The 20,796-nt window shown below is 37.7% G+C and overlaps 1 protein-coding gene across 1 annotated transcript; it reads right to left on the bottom strand.

Moving 5' to 3' along the window:
* Positions 1-16,489: 16,489 nt before the first annotated feature.
* LOC131326308 (NAC domain-containing protein 35-like) lies at positions 16,490-20,421 on the bottom strand. Its single transcript, XM_058359043.1, has 3 exons — positions 20,112-20,421; positions 18,082-18,350; positions 16,490-17,292 (listed from the first exon to the last, which is right to left on the bottom strand). Exons 1-3 carry the CDS (start codon positions 20,347-20,349, stop codon positions 16,723-16,725), a joined length of 1,077 nt encoding a protein of 358 aa, XP_058215026.1. The 5' UTR covers positions 20,350-20,421; the 3' UTR covers positions 16,490-16,722.
* Between the last annotated feature and the right edge of the window lie 375 nt (positions 20,422-20,796).

Genomic DNA, 20,796 nt, shown 5'->3' with positions numbered 1-20,796 from the left:
CGTTTGTTAACGTTTTCAGCTGCAAGATCGGAGTTATAAAACCAAAATTAGACACATAGAAAGCTATGAGAGAGCAGTAAACGAAAAAATTACAAAAGATAAAAAGCAAGAGCATACGTGGATAGCCCCATATGTGGGGGCAATGGAGCCCTAGCACTCGGCCATCCTCTCCTAGTGGCTCAAAGGCTCCAGTGACATAAAGGAAATCAATCTCATGATCCCGAGCGGAGTCTGGCAGGTTGAGCACGAGACGCTTTTCTGCCCTTCTAACTTTGAAATAGTAGGTATTATACTCAGGGTTTAGTACAATACTGTACCACCACTGAATATCCCAAATTCCTAACTGGGTCCCCAGAATCCTATTCAAAGCTATTACACCCATTATCAGCCTAAAGACGTTTGTTGATACTTGCATGGGGGTGAGACGATACCAATTTAGGATCTGGCGGAGTAATGGGTGAAGGGGAAATCGGACTCCACCTTCGACGATGGCCACAATAGGGATACACATTCTATCCCAGGAGGCACCATCCCTATCTGCTCCTAGAGGGGCGAGTTCGAGTCCTACATTATCTGGAATGGCATATTTCGACCTAAATGCCGCCATGGCAGCAGGGGTATCGCAGAGTTTCCTAAACTTACTGGGTCTAGGAGGGTTATCATTATCATCCGCCATGGGAATACTCAGAAAAGAAGAAAAACTGGAAATGGGTACGAACTGAAACCCTAGAAACAACCCACAAATCTGAGAAATGAGATCTCAGATGGAAACCTAAGTAGAAGAAATGGAGTAAGAACGAGGATCTTACGAGAATACTGTGACGATTCCTTGGAATGCAATCGAATTTGCAGACGGCGGCAATGGCGGAAGGCTTAGAGAGAAAACGACTGAAAGTACGAGTTTTTTGGGGTGAAAACCCAAAAGGAGCCCTTTCGGGGGTATAAGGGTGAGAGACGGAGACGAAACGTCTCCTCTCACGCCGTTATAGGTTAAAGTAATGGAAAGCAAAAACCGTTCTGACGCCGTTTCAAAGAACGTCTGTTCGAAATTAATGATTGGCATATGAAAATGTGCCACGTGGAGTCATTGCCCCGAAATGGTATAATGACGGAGGCGCCAAAGGGTGTCAATGAAATATTGAAATTATGACTGTATGAGATCAGAAGAATCTGGTCTAAATAAAATGCTGTTTCTAAAGCGTCATATATTGCCCCCGAATAGTGGAAAATAGATGAAGCTGGGGAGCAATTGTAGGGAGGTATTCCCGAGAACATACATTTTGCTGCCGAACACGTGATATTTGGGAGCACGTGGTAAGTATGACAGGACTTACCGCCAGGCAGTTTGGTGAACAGCGGTATGGACCAATGATATGGGAAGTCATTGATCCATGCTGTCTGTTCGGCAAATTAAGGGCCAATAATATAAGAAGTCATGACTGTAAACTGACTGTTCGACAGTTAGAGACATTCCGATTACTTCGGACCAAGTTACATGTGAAGTAGCTGGTCCAAAGCAGACTGTTCGGTTATAAAACAGCCGAACAGATGAAGCAAGAACCAAACACGTGATGCGAGGGATCACAGGTTAAAAGCAATGCAAATGGTATGTAGGACCATAGTTTGAATATAGACAGGACAGTCATCATGCTAAACAAGTGTTCGGCAATATGGACCAGTGACATGAGAAGTCAATAGGTCCAAACCGTCTGTTCGGCCATGAGATGGCCGAGCAAAGAAAGAGCTCCAATCGAGAATAGGAGCATAGGGAATACTCTGGAAGATTCCAGAGTAGTCATGTCCTGTAAAGGAATAAGATCCCGGGAATATAGGATCTAGTAAAGATACCCAATGAGAATGGGATGTTCAGCTCATTATGGAAAAGGATCCAAAGAGGACTCTTTTAATATGAGAATCCTTGATGTGCTGGGTTTCCTATACGAGTTGGGAATCCTATGGCAATAGGGATGCTTGGGCACCAAGCATACGAATGTCTATATAAACAGAGTAAACCTAGAGGTAAAATGTACGCAATATACTGCATTCTTATTGCTTTCCTACTGATAATTAGGGTTTTACTGCTAAGTACGAGATATTAACAAAGGCATCGGAGGGCCTTTGCCACGAGAGGCAAAGGTGCACTCATTCCTTGTCTGTTTTGCAGGATAAGGGTTCCGACGACGAATTAGGGTTCCGGTGAAAAGGCACGAATAAGCCGATACAATCTAGTGCTGATCAGAGCATTACTTGAATTTGTCCACCTACACTAAAATGCATTCTGAAAAATGAATCGGAAAAGGGAAAACCTAAAAATCACCTATGGCTGAGCTTTTCTAAATTTTGAAACTCACAAAATTCTTCTGCAAAATCTATTATGCACACATCATCCAATTACACTTTTAAATATTTTTGTTATATATCCGAAAATCTATGATTTACACTTTACAATCTCAAATGTGAAAAATAACGGTGTTCTCAAAACAGAGATGCTACCCACACAGATTTTGTGCACAATTATTGTGCTCAATTATTGTGCACAAATCATGGTTTGGGCCCATCTTGGATCCCAAACAAACAATCTGAGCTGTTCATCAAATTTAAGGTATTTTTTCGATTGGGACCCGCGAAAAATGTACTCAATCCGATACTAATAGGTGCTTGATCCAAGCATCTAACTTTTCGTTTAGATTTAAGGATCCTGAAAAGTTAAATGATTGGATTGAACACCTATATGTATCAGATTGAGCTGAATTTTTTGCAAGGGCCTTCGAAAAAATATCTTATATTTAATGAACGACTCAGATCATTTGGGTGAGACTCAAAGTGGGAACCACATTGTGATCCGTACACAATCATTGTGCACAAAATTTGTGTGGGTAGACTTTCTGTTCTCAAAAACCCATTTATTGAGCATCAGTTAATGGACACAAAGGCATCCATTTCAACACAAAATAGACAAGGGTAAACTGAGTGGTAAATTGCTGGTGTTAGCAATTTCCGGTAGCCAATGAACGGTCAAATAACCTTATGTTATTTGACATCGAACAGCTAATTACAAGGGAGGCAGGTGCAATTTCAGAAAAATAGAGTACTGTCTGAAATTGTTAGAAATCTCAGGGGAGGTAGGTGTAATTTTCCGCAATTATGTCGTTCACAAAGGACCTCCCAATGTTGTGTTACCAAAAACTTATTCAATGCCCCTAGGGCACCTCTATGTAGTGTCCCAGATCTCTCCTTAATCAAACGTTTTTATGTGGTCTGAGATTAAGTGTTAGAATCCCACACCAATGTGTGATGAGAGAAAGTTTAGATCGAATACCACCACATGATGTCCCAAGGATACTGAATAATCTATCGTCGTTAACATAGGCGCACTTCTTTACCTTTTTGACAATTCACAAATAGGAGTAATAATCGTCACAAAGCTACCTAATACTACTCCACCAATAATCAGCTATACCCATCAGCGACTACGTACTCCAGCTAGACCACATCCCAAGGACAATGTAGCTCCGCGCTTCGCACTGGAGAGAGAGAGAGAGAGGGGCTGCTATAGGACAATACTACCATTTTGTATGGTATGCTATAAAAATGACAATACACAAAAAAAATAAAAAATAAAAAAATTTTTGTTTGTTTTTCCTCTTAGGGGTCAGTAGGTGGGACGAAGTTTCCGTCCAATCCTACTTTGTTCACTTTGGATCTTCAGACCCAATCTTCTATTTCTACAAACGGTTTTCAATAATTTTTTTTTCTTAATTGTTATTCTCATTTATCTATTTATCAATCTCCACTCATTATCCGAAAAATCTCTCTCAAAATCTAAACCAAATACTAAGTCCAATCTGATCTAGTTTGGGTCATTTGTGAGCCTCGTTTGGCCCCAAAACTATAGTTCAAGTTACTCATTAATTTTGTAGAGCTCCTCAGGGGGATTATTCACAAAGAGATTAATTTAATTGGAAATCGATAGTTCTATGAATAAAAATACATTTGTGCATGAACCATATATAGTTATAGTTAAAATTTCAAATAGTAATATTTTTTTGTCCATTTGTTTTTCCTTCCACAAATCTATGCTGTCTGCTATGCCGAAAATAAAACAGCCAGGAAAAAATCAAATATGTTGTAGTTGTTCATCGAGCTTTTAGATGTTCAATCAAGTATATTTACCGATTGACCAAAAAAAATTCAAGTAAAATTCATTAATTTTAGTTATTTACTTGACGAGTTCTACAACAATAACCTTTTTTAATCATGTCGTGAACTTGAATGTCCCAAAAAGAGTCCAAACTGGACATTAGGATGCTGGAATGGAGCTTGCTCCTACGTGGGGTGGTTTTTGTACCCTCCACCAATAATGGCTTGTGGGATATGAGCAACTCTCTCTCTCTCTCTCTCTCTCTCTCTCTCTCTCAACCAAACAAACAAACAAACAAATTATAAAACTCGCGTCTTTGCTCTGATCTAGTCCATGGGATCAGTCGGCCCCATTCCGCCAAGGTTCTTACTTTAAATACTTATTTTTCACTTTATGAGATATGTCATTCTCTAACAATATATCACCTTTAATTCAAAAAATAAATTACTTAATTATTTTCCTTAGTGGAATGGGGCCTCGATCATGGGCATTACCATTCTGATGGCTGACAATATACAGATGAGAAAGATGCCTTATCAGGTTGTTAATGATGTCCATTCCACCCTATCTAGTTCTCCTTAATAATATTTTTGCCGTTTCAAAAAAAAAAATGATGTCCATTCCCAACATAACATCTTGTTATACTAAAAGAACATGCACTGTAACGCTCCTAATTTTAGGAACGTTAAATAAGCATTTTTCATAGAAAATAAATAGAGTCTGGCTCATTATTACATCATAACTCTTCACAATGATACTTTTATTAAACACGGAAGGGAAACTAAGGCTTCTATCTATTGCGCTCCACCTGCTCCTCCATTCTAGCCAGCTCCTGGGCTTTGAAAACTTTCAAGGTGTAGAGTTCACCTTGTTCATCTACATAGTCTGACACATTATACCAGTGTCGCCAATATAATATGTCAGGGTCACCAAAGGTAACACCATGAGCTATAGAAGCTCAATAGAATAATTCATATTCACTAACCCTTAACTTACAAACAATAGATCATAAAATTAACGATTTTCACATAGTACATGCACATTTGACAAAACAGCTAACTATGACACATCCACATTCATTAACCAAACTAACGTTGGTGTCCATGATTTTCTGAGTTTCTCCTACGCGACATTTCGTAGACCGTGTCACTGGTTTCACTTTTCATTTGCCAAATCAACATTTCTAAAATCGTTTTTAACACACCTAACCTCGGTTCCGCCGTTCCAGTCTCCCGAGTATCCTCACAATGGTTTCGCCGTCCCGAGTTCCTATTGGCACACAAAACTTTGCATTGGCTCCTCTCCGCAGATAACCAAGCTACACACCCAATCTCTGTCACGCTCTCGATTTTCAACATAAATAATAATTATTTTTCGATAAATAGAATGATAACTAAAGTATCGATAATACCCAAATGACATATCTTTTCCCGTTCTTAAAGTTAAATTTAAAAGTTACAATCCTGGTTCGAGGCCCCAAGTTATCAAAATACCAAAATAGAATTGCAATTTACAATAATCATTTTTTTCAAAAATTTCTTTTAAGTCAAATGCAGAATGTTGCCGCTTTGATACCTTCAAAACATATGATCAACAAGCACGAGATGCACGCCATGCCAATTTCCTTGCTTTGTACCTAAAAATGAAAGGTTGAGCTACACTAGCCCAGTAGGAAAATCTATACTCAAGTTATATGAAAATGCAATGAAGCATGTAACTAGAGTGAATGAATTTCAACAAACGAACGTGAGATACAAGAGTTACCACTACGAACAAACGGACTAAGACTAGAGACTCCTGGACGTCGTACAGATGTCCCTAACCATTCATACATCAACTAAAAGCAACTTTTAACCTCGTATCAATCCAACAAATTACAACAATAGTTCAACCATCTGATAACTTTTCGAACAAACGCTACAACTACTTCCTCAACTCATACCATCCATCATGGAACCTCATTTCATAAAATTTTCCTTTTCGATTTCCAAAACAATTTAGGGAAAACTCAAGACCACTTCGGGTCAAACTCCATTGATTCGAGTTTGAATGCCGGAGTCCGTTGATTTGTACCCAAATACCGGATCCGTTGATTCCCTCAAGAATACCGAAGGTCTTTCAAAATCCAAATTCCTTTTTTTAGTAAAACTTTGATAAAACCAACCTTTCATTCACTTTTTCGACAACCACAATCCCAATCAACAAACAATCCAAACATCAACATAGACTTTTGAAGTCAAACAAAATTCTCTTCATCATGTGAGACATTCAACTGTGTTAGCACCCTTTGCGTCACATTGAATTCTATCCACTTGGGTTTCCGCAATACCACCCATTGCGTTGCGGGCCCTCTAGAGTCTCCGCATTACCACACCTTGCATTGCAGGACACTCAATTCAGAATTCACAACTCACGTAAACATAAAAGCATTATCAATCCGTATATAAGCAAATATCATTTTTTTCAAATTCACATTCGATCATACATTATCCACAATGTATTGCAAACTCATAAGCATACCCCATTAAATATTGGTAAATACTTTAAGTCCACGCTATTCCTCTAAATCTATCACAACGCTCTACGTCACATACTAAATCCACAACGACTCCACGACACATCACCGGCTAGGTTCTAATTAAGAATCTTATAGAACGAGTTTCAAAGGAACCTAGGGAGCTCAACAAGTCGAGGCACGAGGATACGAGTCATTAAGACACTAGAAATCACATTCGAGAGTGACTTAAATACACTCTGATTATATAAGGAGTCATAACACGGAACAAAACATTCTTAGGAATAGCCAACCGACCTTGACAGACCGACACACCTCTACTCAGAGGGTTATAACTTTTTGTGTACTAAGATTTTTCAGGTGATTCTAGTGGCAGAAGAAAGCTGACTTCAAGACCTTCGAATCGATATAAAATATGTATGAAACGAACATTGGACAAAGAAGTTATGGCCGTTTGAAGTTGGGCGCAAACCCGGAAAACGAGACAGATTCGTGATCTGATTTCTAAAATCCACCATTAATTCAATTCTCAACGGTTTTGGGTGATTCCAGCGGCATTAGAACGGGCTTTAAGTCTACTTTATTTCATACGAAGGAACCAAAATTCAATTCTGAGCTTAAGAAGGCGTAAAACCCCAAAATCAAAGACCCTGTTCTGCAGATTCTCGGAAATGGAATAAACAATCTCAAACAACGAAACAATGCATGATCTAGGTACATAAATACCGTATAAACGCATAACAAGAGTAAGAAATCCCTACCACAATGGGTTTTGAGCAAAACCCTAAGTCTACCAAGAGTAATAAGCTTGAATCCTTCAAAGACAAGCTTCACCCAAACTTGGATACAAGATCTAGACCAAACAAAGCCCAAAAACATGAATAACAAGCAAATATCAACCAATAATCAAGAGGAGAGAGAGAAAAACGTGATAGAGCTTCAAGGAGTGAGAACAAGAACACAAAACTCACCATTGGTTCACCAAATGTAAGAATCTTGTGATTTTGAGGAAGAAAACTCTTGGATCTTGGAGATTTGAGGTGTTTGATGTGCAAATCCAAGAATTTGAGTGAGAGATTGAAAATAGAAGGTAGAGGGGCAATTTTAGGTCTGAGTTCGTGGTCTTGGAATGAGAAAATGATATAAGGGTCTATTTATAGTGTCTAAAATGCGTGCTGAAATTTCAGAATTTTTACACGATGTATCGGTACTGAGGAATACCAATACCGGTACAGGTACCCAGAAATTTTAGCATTTCACAGTTTCTGGTCGAGATGTACCTGTACCGAAAAAAGTTGTACCTGTACATTGCGGACAGATTTTGAAATTTTGCCAATGTTCATCGAATCAAACTCCGATTGCTACCAACACTTCCACACATCATTCAACCCCAAAACTCAAAGTTTAGCTATTTACCGAACGTCTCATACATAACGACATGTCAATCCGTGCGACCACATCAACTAAATGACCAAAGTAAATCAAAACACAATTTTACTAAAAAAAATGAGATTATTGGACTAGTCTTCACATTCTACCCACCTTATAAAAATTTCGTCCTCGAAATTTGCCAAATCAAGTCACATATCGCACAACTATACAAAAGCCATAACACCAAACATCATGCAACAATTCCATAACCACAAAGCTTCAAACTCACATCAATCAAACGGAGACAAATGCAGATATTTCCTCCTAACTTCATCCTCCTTTTCTCACGTACACTTGCACTAATGGCATCGGCTTACCTCTCGACCTTGACTTCACAAATTTAGGATACGTATCGGACTTTCATCATAGAACATGTCGGCTTCTAACTCACGTTCGGACCTTTCTAACTCGTGCGATGGATTCGGCTCCTACCTCTTTATTATCCGCATATATATATATATATATATATATATATAATGCATCACAAATGCTCAAAAGCTTCAGCAGCACTTCTAAACGGTACGCTATTTCTAAGCTTCCCTCTATTACAAGATTTCCATATACGATCATCTATCCAAGCATAACAATCTCGCTCTAAATGTTACCCGATAGTCCAATTGACTTCCCGAGACTTACATCTAGAAGGAGCGGTGATCAAGCGCCTCTTCTAACTGGATTTCATCGGTTGTCGCCTGGGTATCCGAAAGACACACACAATACCCGACACTCACTCTATCTTTCTAGCGGTGAACGCTTCCCTTTCCGCCCAAAACGAGACAAACTCCAACACGATAACACTTTATGGGACACACGATTTTCCTTTCTAAGTGACTACAGATGACGATGGCAGTCGACGTAACCCTTTGGTCGGCTTCGAGTGAATAGCAATCCTTAATAAATTTACCTTGCTCTGTTCGGTCACTCTCTCTCTCGAGCTTCCAGAAGTCGTCAGTGAATAGATTTCATCGTACTCCTCGATACTAAGTCTAGCAAATCCAGAATACAAGCCAATTCCTCTAAAAATCACATAAAATTCTAGCTCCAGATTGGGTCACTCTAGATCATAAGAAGGATTCGATTGTTATCTCAAACAAAATGAGCAAGCTCCGAAACTCGAACGACGCCAATCAAGAATCTCAAAAACGGTAACGAGATACCCAAAATTTCAAAGAACACATGGAATCCTTTAAGGCAGTTAGGCAATAAACTCAAAGTATCATTTTATGACAACCCAAGAAATTTGAAATGACTAATCATAACTTTCTCATTGCTCTACAAATCAACCGAGTTAGTGGACAACACTTTGGCAAAGGAAAGATTTCAACACTAAGGACAAGCACAAAGCAATGAAACGAATCCCCCGTAAACTAATTGATCCAAAATCACAATTTGTCCAATATCAGATATGAGCAAAACTTTCAACAGACTGAGGCCGAGTGTTATAAAACGAATCATCATGTACCTTCGAAAGTGAGAAATCACAACAGAGTTGAATGCTACCAAGAGTAACAGCAGGTGAATTCGAATTGGACGGCACCAACAAATGGGTATCAATGAAGTATGTGACCATAGACTGGGTTTCATAGGTTAAAGTCGTACCATCAGAATTTGCATAAGATAACAGTTACAAGCAAAAGATGAAATGGTAGTCACAACGGGGGAGGGGGGGGGGGGGGGGGTGTGGGGAAATCTGAATTTGACCAACGAAAACTTATCTCAAGAAACACAACGTTAACCATAAGACTTTGAATGGGAATCGAGAAGCATTCGTCATCATTAATAGCAAATGAGTCATAGGATAATTTGTCATAGGAATTTGATTGTTCCTAAGAAATGCTAAGAACGATTTTGTGATAATAAACTCAAATGTCGAGAGCTATAATAGGTCAACATTACGGCAGACTTACGAAAAAATGGATTACGACACAATTCCTATTAGATTTCAGCCAGGCCAACGGAAAAAGGGTAAATAAGGAAATTACTCTCACGGAATCACGTTCGAAATATCACCAACTAGCGCGGACATAATCAACCTCTTCCCACATCAAATAAATCATCAATATCGAAACTAGTGAGGCTCAAGACAGTATATCAATTTGGAATGACTAACGAATGAATCGAACAATAAGGGAAAGAAGATACCTCAAACAACGATGACATAAGTAAAACAAGATCTTTGACGCCACAGACATCGAGCATGAATGTGACCAGGCTGTCCACAACAATGACACACAAGCTGACATTTGTGGAGAACTCCTGGAATCCTGGTATGCGAAGGTGGCTTAAGGCCCTGCTGGCCCTGCAAAGACTGACACAATTCCCTCGGTGTCTTCCCTCCCGTACTCTCGACACTCTCGGAAGATAATCGCGCTAACGACTCGAGGACTAGCTTCCCCTACATTCATACTTCTCTGCGTCCACTAGAATTTCAACGCCCTTCGTACACTCAACGGCCTCAAGAAACATCGTTACCTCCCTAGTACACTGACTCGTCTTATCCTTTTTGTAAACACTACGGCCTTGGTGATCATGATCTCCTGTCTCATCCCACGAAACTCCACAGCTCGATGACATCTTACCACGAAAGTATAAGAAACGAGATTATCAACATTAGTCACATCACTATATGATACAGGTCTCCGACATAGCCAACATAGATCAACAACTCTTCATCATTCTACTGTGATTCATATCCAATGTCATATCAATGTACTGACTCGCTCATGATATGGTTTTGTAAAAAGATGCAGTGATTTTTTTGAACCCATGAGACAAAAAGTCTCCCCACGGTCTCGAGATGTTCTAAGCCTAATGCTCTGATACCAATTTGTCACGCTCTCAATTTCAACATAAATAATCATCATTTTTCAATAAATAGAATGATACCCCAAGTTACCAAAATACCAAAATAGAATTACAATTTACAATAATCATTTTTTTCAAAAATTTCTTTTAAGTCAAATGCAGAATGTTGCCGCTTTGATACCTTCAAAACATATGATCAACAAGCACGAGATGCATTCCATGCCAATTTCCTTGCTTTGTACCTAAAAATGAAAGGTTGAGCTACACTAGCCCAGTAAGAAAATATATACTCAAGTTATATGAAAATGCGATGAAGCATGCAACTAGAGTGAATGAATTTCAACAAACGAACGTGAGATACAAGAGTTACCACTACAAACAAACGGACTAAGACTAGAGAATCTTGGACGTCGTACAGATGTCCCTAACCATTCATACATCAACTAAAAGCAACTTTTAACCTCGTATCAATCCAACAAATTACAACAATAGTTCAACCATCTGATAACTTTTCGAACGAACGCTACAACTACTTCCTCAACTCATACCATCCATCATGGAACCTCATTTCATAAAATTTTCCTTTTCGATTTCCAAAATAATTTAGGGAAAACTCAGGACCACTTCGGGTCAAACTCCGTTGATTCGAGCTTGAATGCCAGAGTCCGTTGATTTGTGCCCAAATACCGGATCCGTTGATTCGCTCAAGAATACCGGATCCGTTGATAAAAATCCTCTTTTCAAAATCCAAATTCCTTTCTTTAGTAAAAGCTTGATAAAACCAACCTTTCATTCACTTTTTCGACAACCACAATCCCAATCAACAAACAATCCAAACATCAACATAGACTTCTGAAGTCAAACAAAATTCTCTTCATTATGTGAGACATTCAACTATGTTACCACCCCTTGCGTCATATTGAATTCTATCCACTTGGGTTTCCGCAATACCACCCCTTGCGTTGCGGGCCCTCTAGAGTCTCCGCATTACAACACCTTGCGTTGCAGGACCCTCAATTCAGAATTCACAACTCACATAAACATAAAAGCATTATCAATCCGTATATAAGCAAATATCATTTTTTTCAGGTTCACATTCGATCATACATTATCCACAATGTATTGCAAACTCATAAGCATACCCCATTAAACATTGGTAAATACTTTAAGTCCACGCTATTCCTCTAAATCTATCACAACGCTCTACGTCACATACTAAATCCACAACGACTCCACGACACATCACCGGCTAGGTTCTAATTAAGAATCTTATAGAACGAGTTTCAAAGGAACCTAGGGAGCTCAACAAGTCGAGTCACGAGGATACGAGTCATTAAGACACTAGCAATCACATTTGAGAGTGACTTAAATACACCCTGATTATATAAGGAGTCATAACACGGAACAAAACATTCTTAGGAATAGCCAACCGACCTTGACAGACCGACACACCTCTACTCAGAGGGTTATAACTTTCTGTGTACTAAGAGTTTTCTGGTGATTCTAGTGGCGAAGAAAGCTGACTTCAAGACCTGCGAATCGATATAAAATATGCATGAAACGAACATCGGACGAAGAAGTTATGGCCGTTCGAAGTTGGGCGCAAACCCAGAAAACGAGACAGATTCGTGACCTGATTTCTAAAATCCACCATTAATTCAATTCTCAACGGTTTTTAGGTGATTCCAGGGGAATTAAAACGGGCTTTAAGTCTACTCTATTTCATACAAAGGGACCAAAATTCAATTCTGAGCTTAAGAAGGCGTAAAACCCCAAAAGCAAAGACCTTGTTCTGCAGATTCTCGGAAATGGAAGAAACAATCTCAAACAACGAAACAATGCACGATCTAGGTACATAAACACCGTATAAACGCATAACAAGAGTAAGAAATCCCTACCACAATGGGTTTTGAGCAAAACCCTATGTCGACCAAAAGTAATAAGCTTGAATCCTTCAAAGACAAGCGCCACCCAAACTTGGATACAAGATCTAGAGCAAACAAAGTCCAAAAACATGAATAACAAGCAAAGATCAACCAATAATCAAGAGGAGAGAGAGAAAAACGTGATAGAGCTTCAAGGAGTGAGAACAAGAACACAAAACTCACCATTGGTTCACCAAATGCAAGAATTTTGTGATTTTGAGAAAGAAAACTCTTGGATCTTGGAGATTTGAGGTGTTTGATGTGCAAATCCAAGAATTTGGGTGAGAGATTGAAAATAGAAGGTAGAGGGGCAATTTTAGGGCTGAGTTCGTGGTCTTGGAGTGAGAAAATGACATAAGGGGTCTATTTATAGTGTCTGAAATGCGTGCTAAAATTTCAGAATTTTTACACGATGTACCGGTACCGAGGAATACCAATACCGGTACAGGTACTCAGAAATTTTAGCATTTCACAATTTCTGGTCGAGATGTACCTGTACCGAAAAAAACTGTACCTGTACATCGCGGACAGATTTTGAAATTTTGCCAATGTTCATCGAATCAAACTCCGATTGCTACCAACACTTCCACACGTCATTTCAACCCCGAAACTCAAAGTTTAGCTATTTACTGAACGTCTCATACATAATGACTTGTCAATCCGTGCGACCACATCAACTAAATGACCAAAGTAAATCAAAACACAATTTTACTAAAAAAAATGAGATTATTGGACGAGTCTTCACAACCTCTTTTCCGCCCGTTCCGGTCTCCCGAGTATCCTCACAATGGTTCCGCCGTTCCAGATTTTCATTGACACTCACACACACACACACCACACGATGGGCTATCACGTCTAGCCACGTTGTGATTTTTAAAGCATTTCTCTTTTTCAATCACATCTTTGCATTAACCATACCCTATGTGTTTTGTTTCTACTTTTTAGATTTCTGTGTCTCGTTTTCATGCAAAGACTTCGTGGTAGGACCTTTGAATACTATAAATCATTCATTGTAATCTTGAAACTAAACTAGCAAGATCATCCAACTTTATATTACTAATCATGCTCAAATCCTCACTTAAAGCATAACGCCACATGTACGGACGCCTTTGGAGTGAAAATCACTTATGCTTTACGCACATCAAGGCAAATAATCCTAGTAATCACGTATACATGCTCATAACCATCCTAAAAATTAAAATATGAATACTTCCAGTTAAACGATAAATTCCTATTTTTCAAAATCCGTTCTTTTCTCCTTTGTGGGAAGTTCAAAACAACATATGTTTATTGGAGTAAAAGTCGGTTATTCCACATGTTCATACCTCCATTAGCAAAAATAAGTTTATTAACTAACATGCATTTCAAACGTACAAGTAATATACAACTTCTAGTTATACTAGAGAAGTGAGTAAGGATAATCTACCATTCTTCTTGGCGGTAGGGTGGCTACGGGAAGTAAGTCGGCTATCGAACGGAGTAACTTCCTATGGTGATCTTACTCTAGCTTCGAAAGAGAAAGGTTTCTCTCGAAACTAGTTCTTGACTAAAACTACTAACTTTTGGAATCGAAAGGGTGGTCGAGTGGAGGTCTAGTGGCGATCTTGGATGAGTTTCTTGAAGAACTCAAGAACAAAGGAAGAACAAGCAAGAACAAGGCAAGAACACAAGAATTCTAGATAGAGAAGTTGAAGGGTGAAGGTGTGAGTTGAATGGCATGAGGGGGGGTCCTATTTATAGCAAAATTTGGCTCCCTCTCTCTCTCTCTTTGTCTCATGTTTTTGCTTCATGGTCTCGTCCAATCAAGCATTTCAAGCATGCCATGACTTGTCAATCCAATTTAGGTTCAAAATCTTGGTTATCATGAAGGGTTTTGGCATTGTCTTGTCCTAGGAGGGTTTACTTGCAAGGAAGAAGAGAATGATTGGCTAGGTTTATGTTTAAAGAAGCCTAGAAATGGGTTGTCAAATTGTACTTAGATTGAGTGTGAGGTCCCTCTCACTCTCTCTCTCTCTCTCTCTCTCTCTCTCTCTCTAGTACTATGTATATCTTATACATACATATATATATATATACAATATATGTGTATATATATATATATATATATATATATATATATATATCTAGAGAAAATCTAGGAAAGTAAGTTTTGGAGGGTGACTATTAGGTTCAAGGCTATTAGTCTTAGATTTGCATGCATGACAAGTCTAGGTCATGATGAAGGGTTCTAATGATTGACTTGTCAAATCTATGTACTCATTGGAAAGTCTTATTTCTATTACTCAAGGGATAAATTTTTTCCTAGCAACTATTATCCAATGGGTAAATGAATATTGATGGTAAGTAAGGTTGAAATGACTAGACATAAAGTATAATGATTACCTCTCTAGGTCTGAAAGGTTTAATTAAGGTTGAGAGGGATTCATAAGGCTCAAAGATGGTCAAAAAAGTTCATAGGTTAGGAGATTGTAACTAAGTGAAGCAGTAGTTCGGTTCCTCCAACTAATCAGTTGGAAGCTAATTCTACTTGCCATGTAGGACTACTAGCTAAGAAATATAACTTTAAAGGACTAAAATCTAATTATGACAGATTATTAGAAATTAAAAAAGAATTTTAAAAGTAATACCAAGTAATTAAAATAAAATTTCAATATTTAACGAAACTTTTTATTTACTGAAAATCAGAGTCGTTACATGCACTCACATCTATAATTTACCAAAATATAAAAAAACCAAAATCAAAACAGACACTCCATCACGTCAAGGATTTAAATATCAGCCGCTATATATGTAGCTATTTTTTGGTCCTCCAGTACCACTACACCCCACTATACCGACCCTACAAAAAATCCACACCTTTGTTGGCCGATTCCCGCTACAAATAACTTTTTATCCGATTTTTTGCCTGCTTCACAACTTCGGGAGCTTTGGGGCCAAAAATAGTTTAAAAAAATTCACGGTCGCGAAACTCGATTCCCACTACGTATCATTCGATACTCCTGCTACGCAATCCACTACTACAATATAAATCCCTGCTTCCATCTCATTTTCACTGGTTTTCAATTTCAATCGATTATGTGGTTCTTGGGATTGATGCATTTAACATAAAAAAGATTATGTGAACCAGTCTGAAATCACCGTACATTCTTTATAAGTGCACTCATTAGTACTAATTGGCCCCTTGTGATGATGCTAATTAGTACTATGCCAGACTAGCTTTGTAAGATTATTTCATTTCAATGGCATGCACCTTAATTTGACCAAAAAAAATAATCCCCTTAAAACTGACACTAATTTCACTTGTTACGTACCCAGTTTACATGTCAAAACCAATTTGGCTAGAAAAATCTACAAGTGTTTGTGAAGATTATTTCAAAACTCTTCCTATTTTGTTGCTTTTCCACATCTTATCAACAACTTAGTGGATTGTTGTTAGATTGAGTTTTCCATTGTAGCATATACAAAGCATATAATAAAGTGAGTAACAATTATATATGTCAATTCAAACACGATATTTTCTAATTAATAAAACTTCTTTTTGCCAATCAAAAAAAATAAAAAAAATAAATTTCAAACACGATATGAATACGATTGAGATTTGAGAGCACCTCCTACATGTTCCTCCATTTGAACTCCTACTAGCTAGGTTTGTGATTTCAAATAAACTCATCAACAGCAACCGTTTTGATATTAAATAAAGAAAAGAAAAACATAGACCTTCTTAAACCCTGATGCATTGTAAAGCAACAAATATCATTAATCAGTATCAGTCACTTATATATGATTGCTGACTGGATGAGCATATATATAAATATTAAAGTTACTCATCTCGCTGTCTAACAATTTAAGCTTTTAGAAAATCTGAACTTTGATATATAGATGTGTAGCTAATAAGATATGCGCGATTACTTGAAGAGGCTGGTGCAGTAGTCTTTGTTTGATCCCTCAGTGATTGAGTTCAACTCCCACAAGAGTCGGTCCGAGAAGGTGGTATGTGGTGGTTGTGGCTGCAATGTGGAGAACTGAGAAGATAGATAGTATTGATGGTTTTGATTTTGATAATTTTGTTGCTGAAAGATTGAATCTTGTTGTGAGTTCATTAGCCTATGAAAATCGTCAGCTACTCCATAGTTGGGCACCAAAGACATATTAGAGCCTGAAATAAAGCCTGTGGGGGTGCAATTAGGGACTAAAGAGGAAAATGGTGGTGGAATATTGAAACTAGGGTTGTGTTTGGAAAGCACTTCTGCGTTGCTACTGCTACCGCTTGTTTCGCTCATTTTTTCAGTTTCTTGATCAACTTGAGATTGTTGTTGTAATGGAAAGGCTTGAAAGTTATCCATGGAAGTGTGCTGGTTTTTAACCAAATGTGTCGTGCCCCTCGACGAGGATGCCCTTGTCGCAACTGAACGAGGAAGTGATTGATGATCTTCAACTCCGGGTCTCTTGTAGACACGACAAAGTGATATTTCAGCCTGGAAATTGATAATGTTTTATAAGCCAAAGAGTTGTGATTAATTTGTTCAATAACAAATTTCACCAAACACAAGGGAGAAAACAAAGGTTATGGGTTGGAATGGAGTTTCTACCAATTTTCTTTTCATTATTTCTTTGTAGTCTTTTTCTCTAGTCTTCATCTGGAATAATTTCCAATATTTTCTATTGCTTGAATGTGTCTTAAAATTGAGTGAACTAAACTCATAACTAGTCAGAAGCTATACATGCAACAATAGTAGGAGAAACATAAAAAATTATTTCCAAAGTAGTATGTTTTCTTGGGACACTTTGAGATTCTTGTGAACTAGGTTTAAATCAAAACCATGTGAGTGAAACCAACCCTCCAATGTATTGGGTGTCTGTAGTTGGCATCTTGTCAACTAGTTTACATAAAACATCGAAGGACTTTATATAAAACATCGAAGGACTGAGGGGTAGGTTAAGTGATGCGAGTAGCAACACTAGAAGAGTATTATACTCTTCGAAGATCTCTCAATACATTTGCTTTTCCTACTAAAAGGATTTCATATATTCTTTTATCTTTGTGATAATGAAATTTTGTTTTCTGTTCAAAAAAGAAAAAAGAAAAAATGAAACCAACCCTTCAATACTCCTTTGTTGTTAGGCATTATGGGTGCTGTAGATGTGCTATAGATGCGTATACAAACATTATGTAGGGCTTAAGAAGTGTCCTAGTATCTTTTCCTTCTAAGTCACGTCTTTCTTTTGATGGTTTTGTATTTTTCAACTTCAATCAATTTATTTACCTTTTGTAGTCTTTCGGTTTCATGTTGGGGCAAGCGGTATTCGTTCATTATCCAACTACTTCGGATGCCTTTTGGAGCCTTCCCCGAGTAGAAAACAAGGGTCTTCTTCAGCCCTATGGATCTCAAGTTCTCACTTCGAATCATTCTATCAGCTCCCGTAGCCTTCCAGTATCCAGAACTTGTTACACGATTGGGCCGGTCCCCATTCCGATACTTCCTGTCTCTAGGCACATAGAAGAACCATTCCTTTTCTCCAATTGCTGCCAAGGCTAAAGACGAAACAAACAAGTTTTTAAAACTTAGCAAAAAATCCAACACAATTATAATGGAGAAAATACTGAAAACCAAAGGAAGAAGTTAATGTATATATAAGTGTATTGTTAGAAATCTTTTTTGCTGATAGCCCAAAAAAGGGTTAGATCCTTGTATTGGCTTGATACGTGAGAAAATTGGCAGATATAAAAATGCGAAATAAGGGAAACTCAAAAAGATAACGAAAAAAAATGGAGAAATGTCATTTCTTCTCTATGCTTGCTACCTTAAGCTACAATGAAATAAAAAAGTTAAATAAATTCGGAATGAGGCATGAAACGATAAGAAGTTGGAGAAGAAACTACTCTGTTTTTTGGTCATTGTATGCAAGAGAATTCAAAGAGTAAAATGACAATAAATTGATTAATTCGATGAATTAATTAAGTCATTTATATATTGATACCTAAGAGAATTGAAGAGTTGAAAGATCATAAAACTGCAAATGGGGTGCTCAAAAGGACAAGATGAGGTAGCCAAAAACAAAATATAAAATCAAGGTACGTGTACGCTCAAAAGCCTTGAATTACTTTAAACAAAACACAAAACAAAAACACAAAAGTATTCTAGAGGGTCATAGTGACATAGATCACGAAATTCAAACAAATCTGAAATGGTTATAACTATGGCTAGGAAGAACCATTTGACATAATTGAAAATTACACAGAATTTTTTTTTGGAGAACTAGGCGAAATTGAAAGCAAAAACATTTGATATAATTGAGAATAATATATATATATATATATATATATATATATATATATACATACAGTCAGGTTCCGGTGAGGGATCCCGCATTTTATTAAAATCCGGGACTCCCCTTTCCGATTGAATTTCGATGATCCGAGCCGCTCAAAGTGATCAGAACGTGATTTTAAGGGTCGTTGTAAGAAATCAACAAAAAAAATGACCGGGAAGGGCTTCATCCGAGCAGTTTTCATTGAACAGTTCAAAAAAAACTACTCGGATGAAGCCCTTCCCGGTCATTTTTTTTGCTGATTTCTCGCGAGGACCCTTAAAATCACGTTCTGCACACATTGAACGGTTCGGATTTTCAAATTTTGATTGGAAAATGAAAGTCCCGTATTTTAACAAAGTGAGGGATCCATCACTTGATCCGTGGTGTGTGTGTGTGTGTATATATATTTTCTTGTAAACAAATTGGGAGAATTAGGAAAAATTGAGGTTAAAAATCATTTGACACAATCGGAGAATGATATGTGTATATGTATGTATGTATATTTAGCTTGACTCATTGTAAACGACTAAACCCCCTCCCCTTCAAAGATTAATCAATTCTTTTCTTTGTTGATAAAAAAAAATGCATATATAGCATTAATTGAAGAAATTTTGGAGAAGTAGGCCAAATTCAAGGAGTACATGGATATCATATATTACGAAACTGCACAAAAGAAGAAGAAGAAGAAGATAATAAAAGGAGAGAGATGGGGCGGCAAGCCAAACAATACCAGAAAGTTGCGAGATATAGACTATAGAGACAATTAAAGTGACGAGTTCAGTGAATCAAAAAAGGATTACTCCATATATTTATACCCTAATTAAGTAAATTAAACCCATTTGACATATTAGAAGATTCTGAGAATCGGTTCCCAATATATATATATATATGATAATACATGACTTCACCAGAATCTGAAAGAGGAAGAATTGCAAAAGGGGTTTTAAAGAGAGAAACAATGGGGCAGGCAAAGAAAAAATACCAGGAAGTTCCCAAGGGTCATAGCGGTAGAGATCGAGAAAAGTGATGAGTTCAACATTGAAGCGTTTTCCCTCCACCTTACGGCGAAGGTAGAACTCTATGAGTTCTTCTTCGGTAGGATGGAAGCGAAATCCTGGCATGACCATGTCATGGTCATGGCCATGGTGGTCATGATAGTGGTGGTGATCATCAGCCTTGCTGTTGTTTTCTTGGCTAGTCATGGTTGCCGCAATTGCCATAAAAACTTAACGCTTCCAAATGACTTGTAAACAAGGGCATGTAGTAATAGTAGTCTTTTTAAGCTTGGTCCTCCCCCTCAGTACTCCTCTTTATACGGAGTAATAGACTTACTGTACCCGGCCCTTTGAGGGTGGTGCAAGTTGTAGGTGGGAAGATAAGACTGTACATGGTTAAAATTAATGTTGTAACTTGTAACCCCAAACAAAGTAATAAAATCTTATAGCTTTCGTGAGAGTTTCTTTTGTTTATAGCTGCCTAGCCTTCGTGAGTGTTAATTTGTTACGGCTTAAATTACAAATTGAATTTGGTAAAATTGGAAGTCAAAAGCATCATGAAGATTCTCAATATCAGCGATCTTAGTTTATTTGAGATGAGATATTTATATGAGGAATATTTTTATATATTATATAACTTGAGAGTTACTCTTCCAAAAAGATAATACTGTT

The sequence above is a fragment of the Rhododendron vialii genome, chromosome 5a (assembly GCF_030253575.1).
Source record: "Rhododendron vialii isolate Sample 1 chromosome 5a, ASM3025357v1".
Taxonomy (NCBI): domain Eukaryota; kingdom Viridiplantae; phylum Streptophyta; class Magnoliopsida; order Ericales; family Ericaceae; genus Rhododendron; species Rhododendron vialii.
Note: the sequence above shows the minus strand (reverse complement) of the source record. Positions and strands in the feature narration are given on the sequence as shown.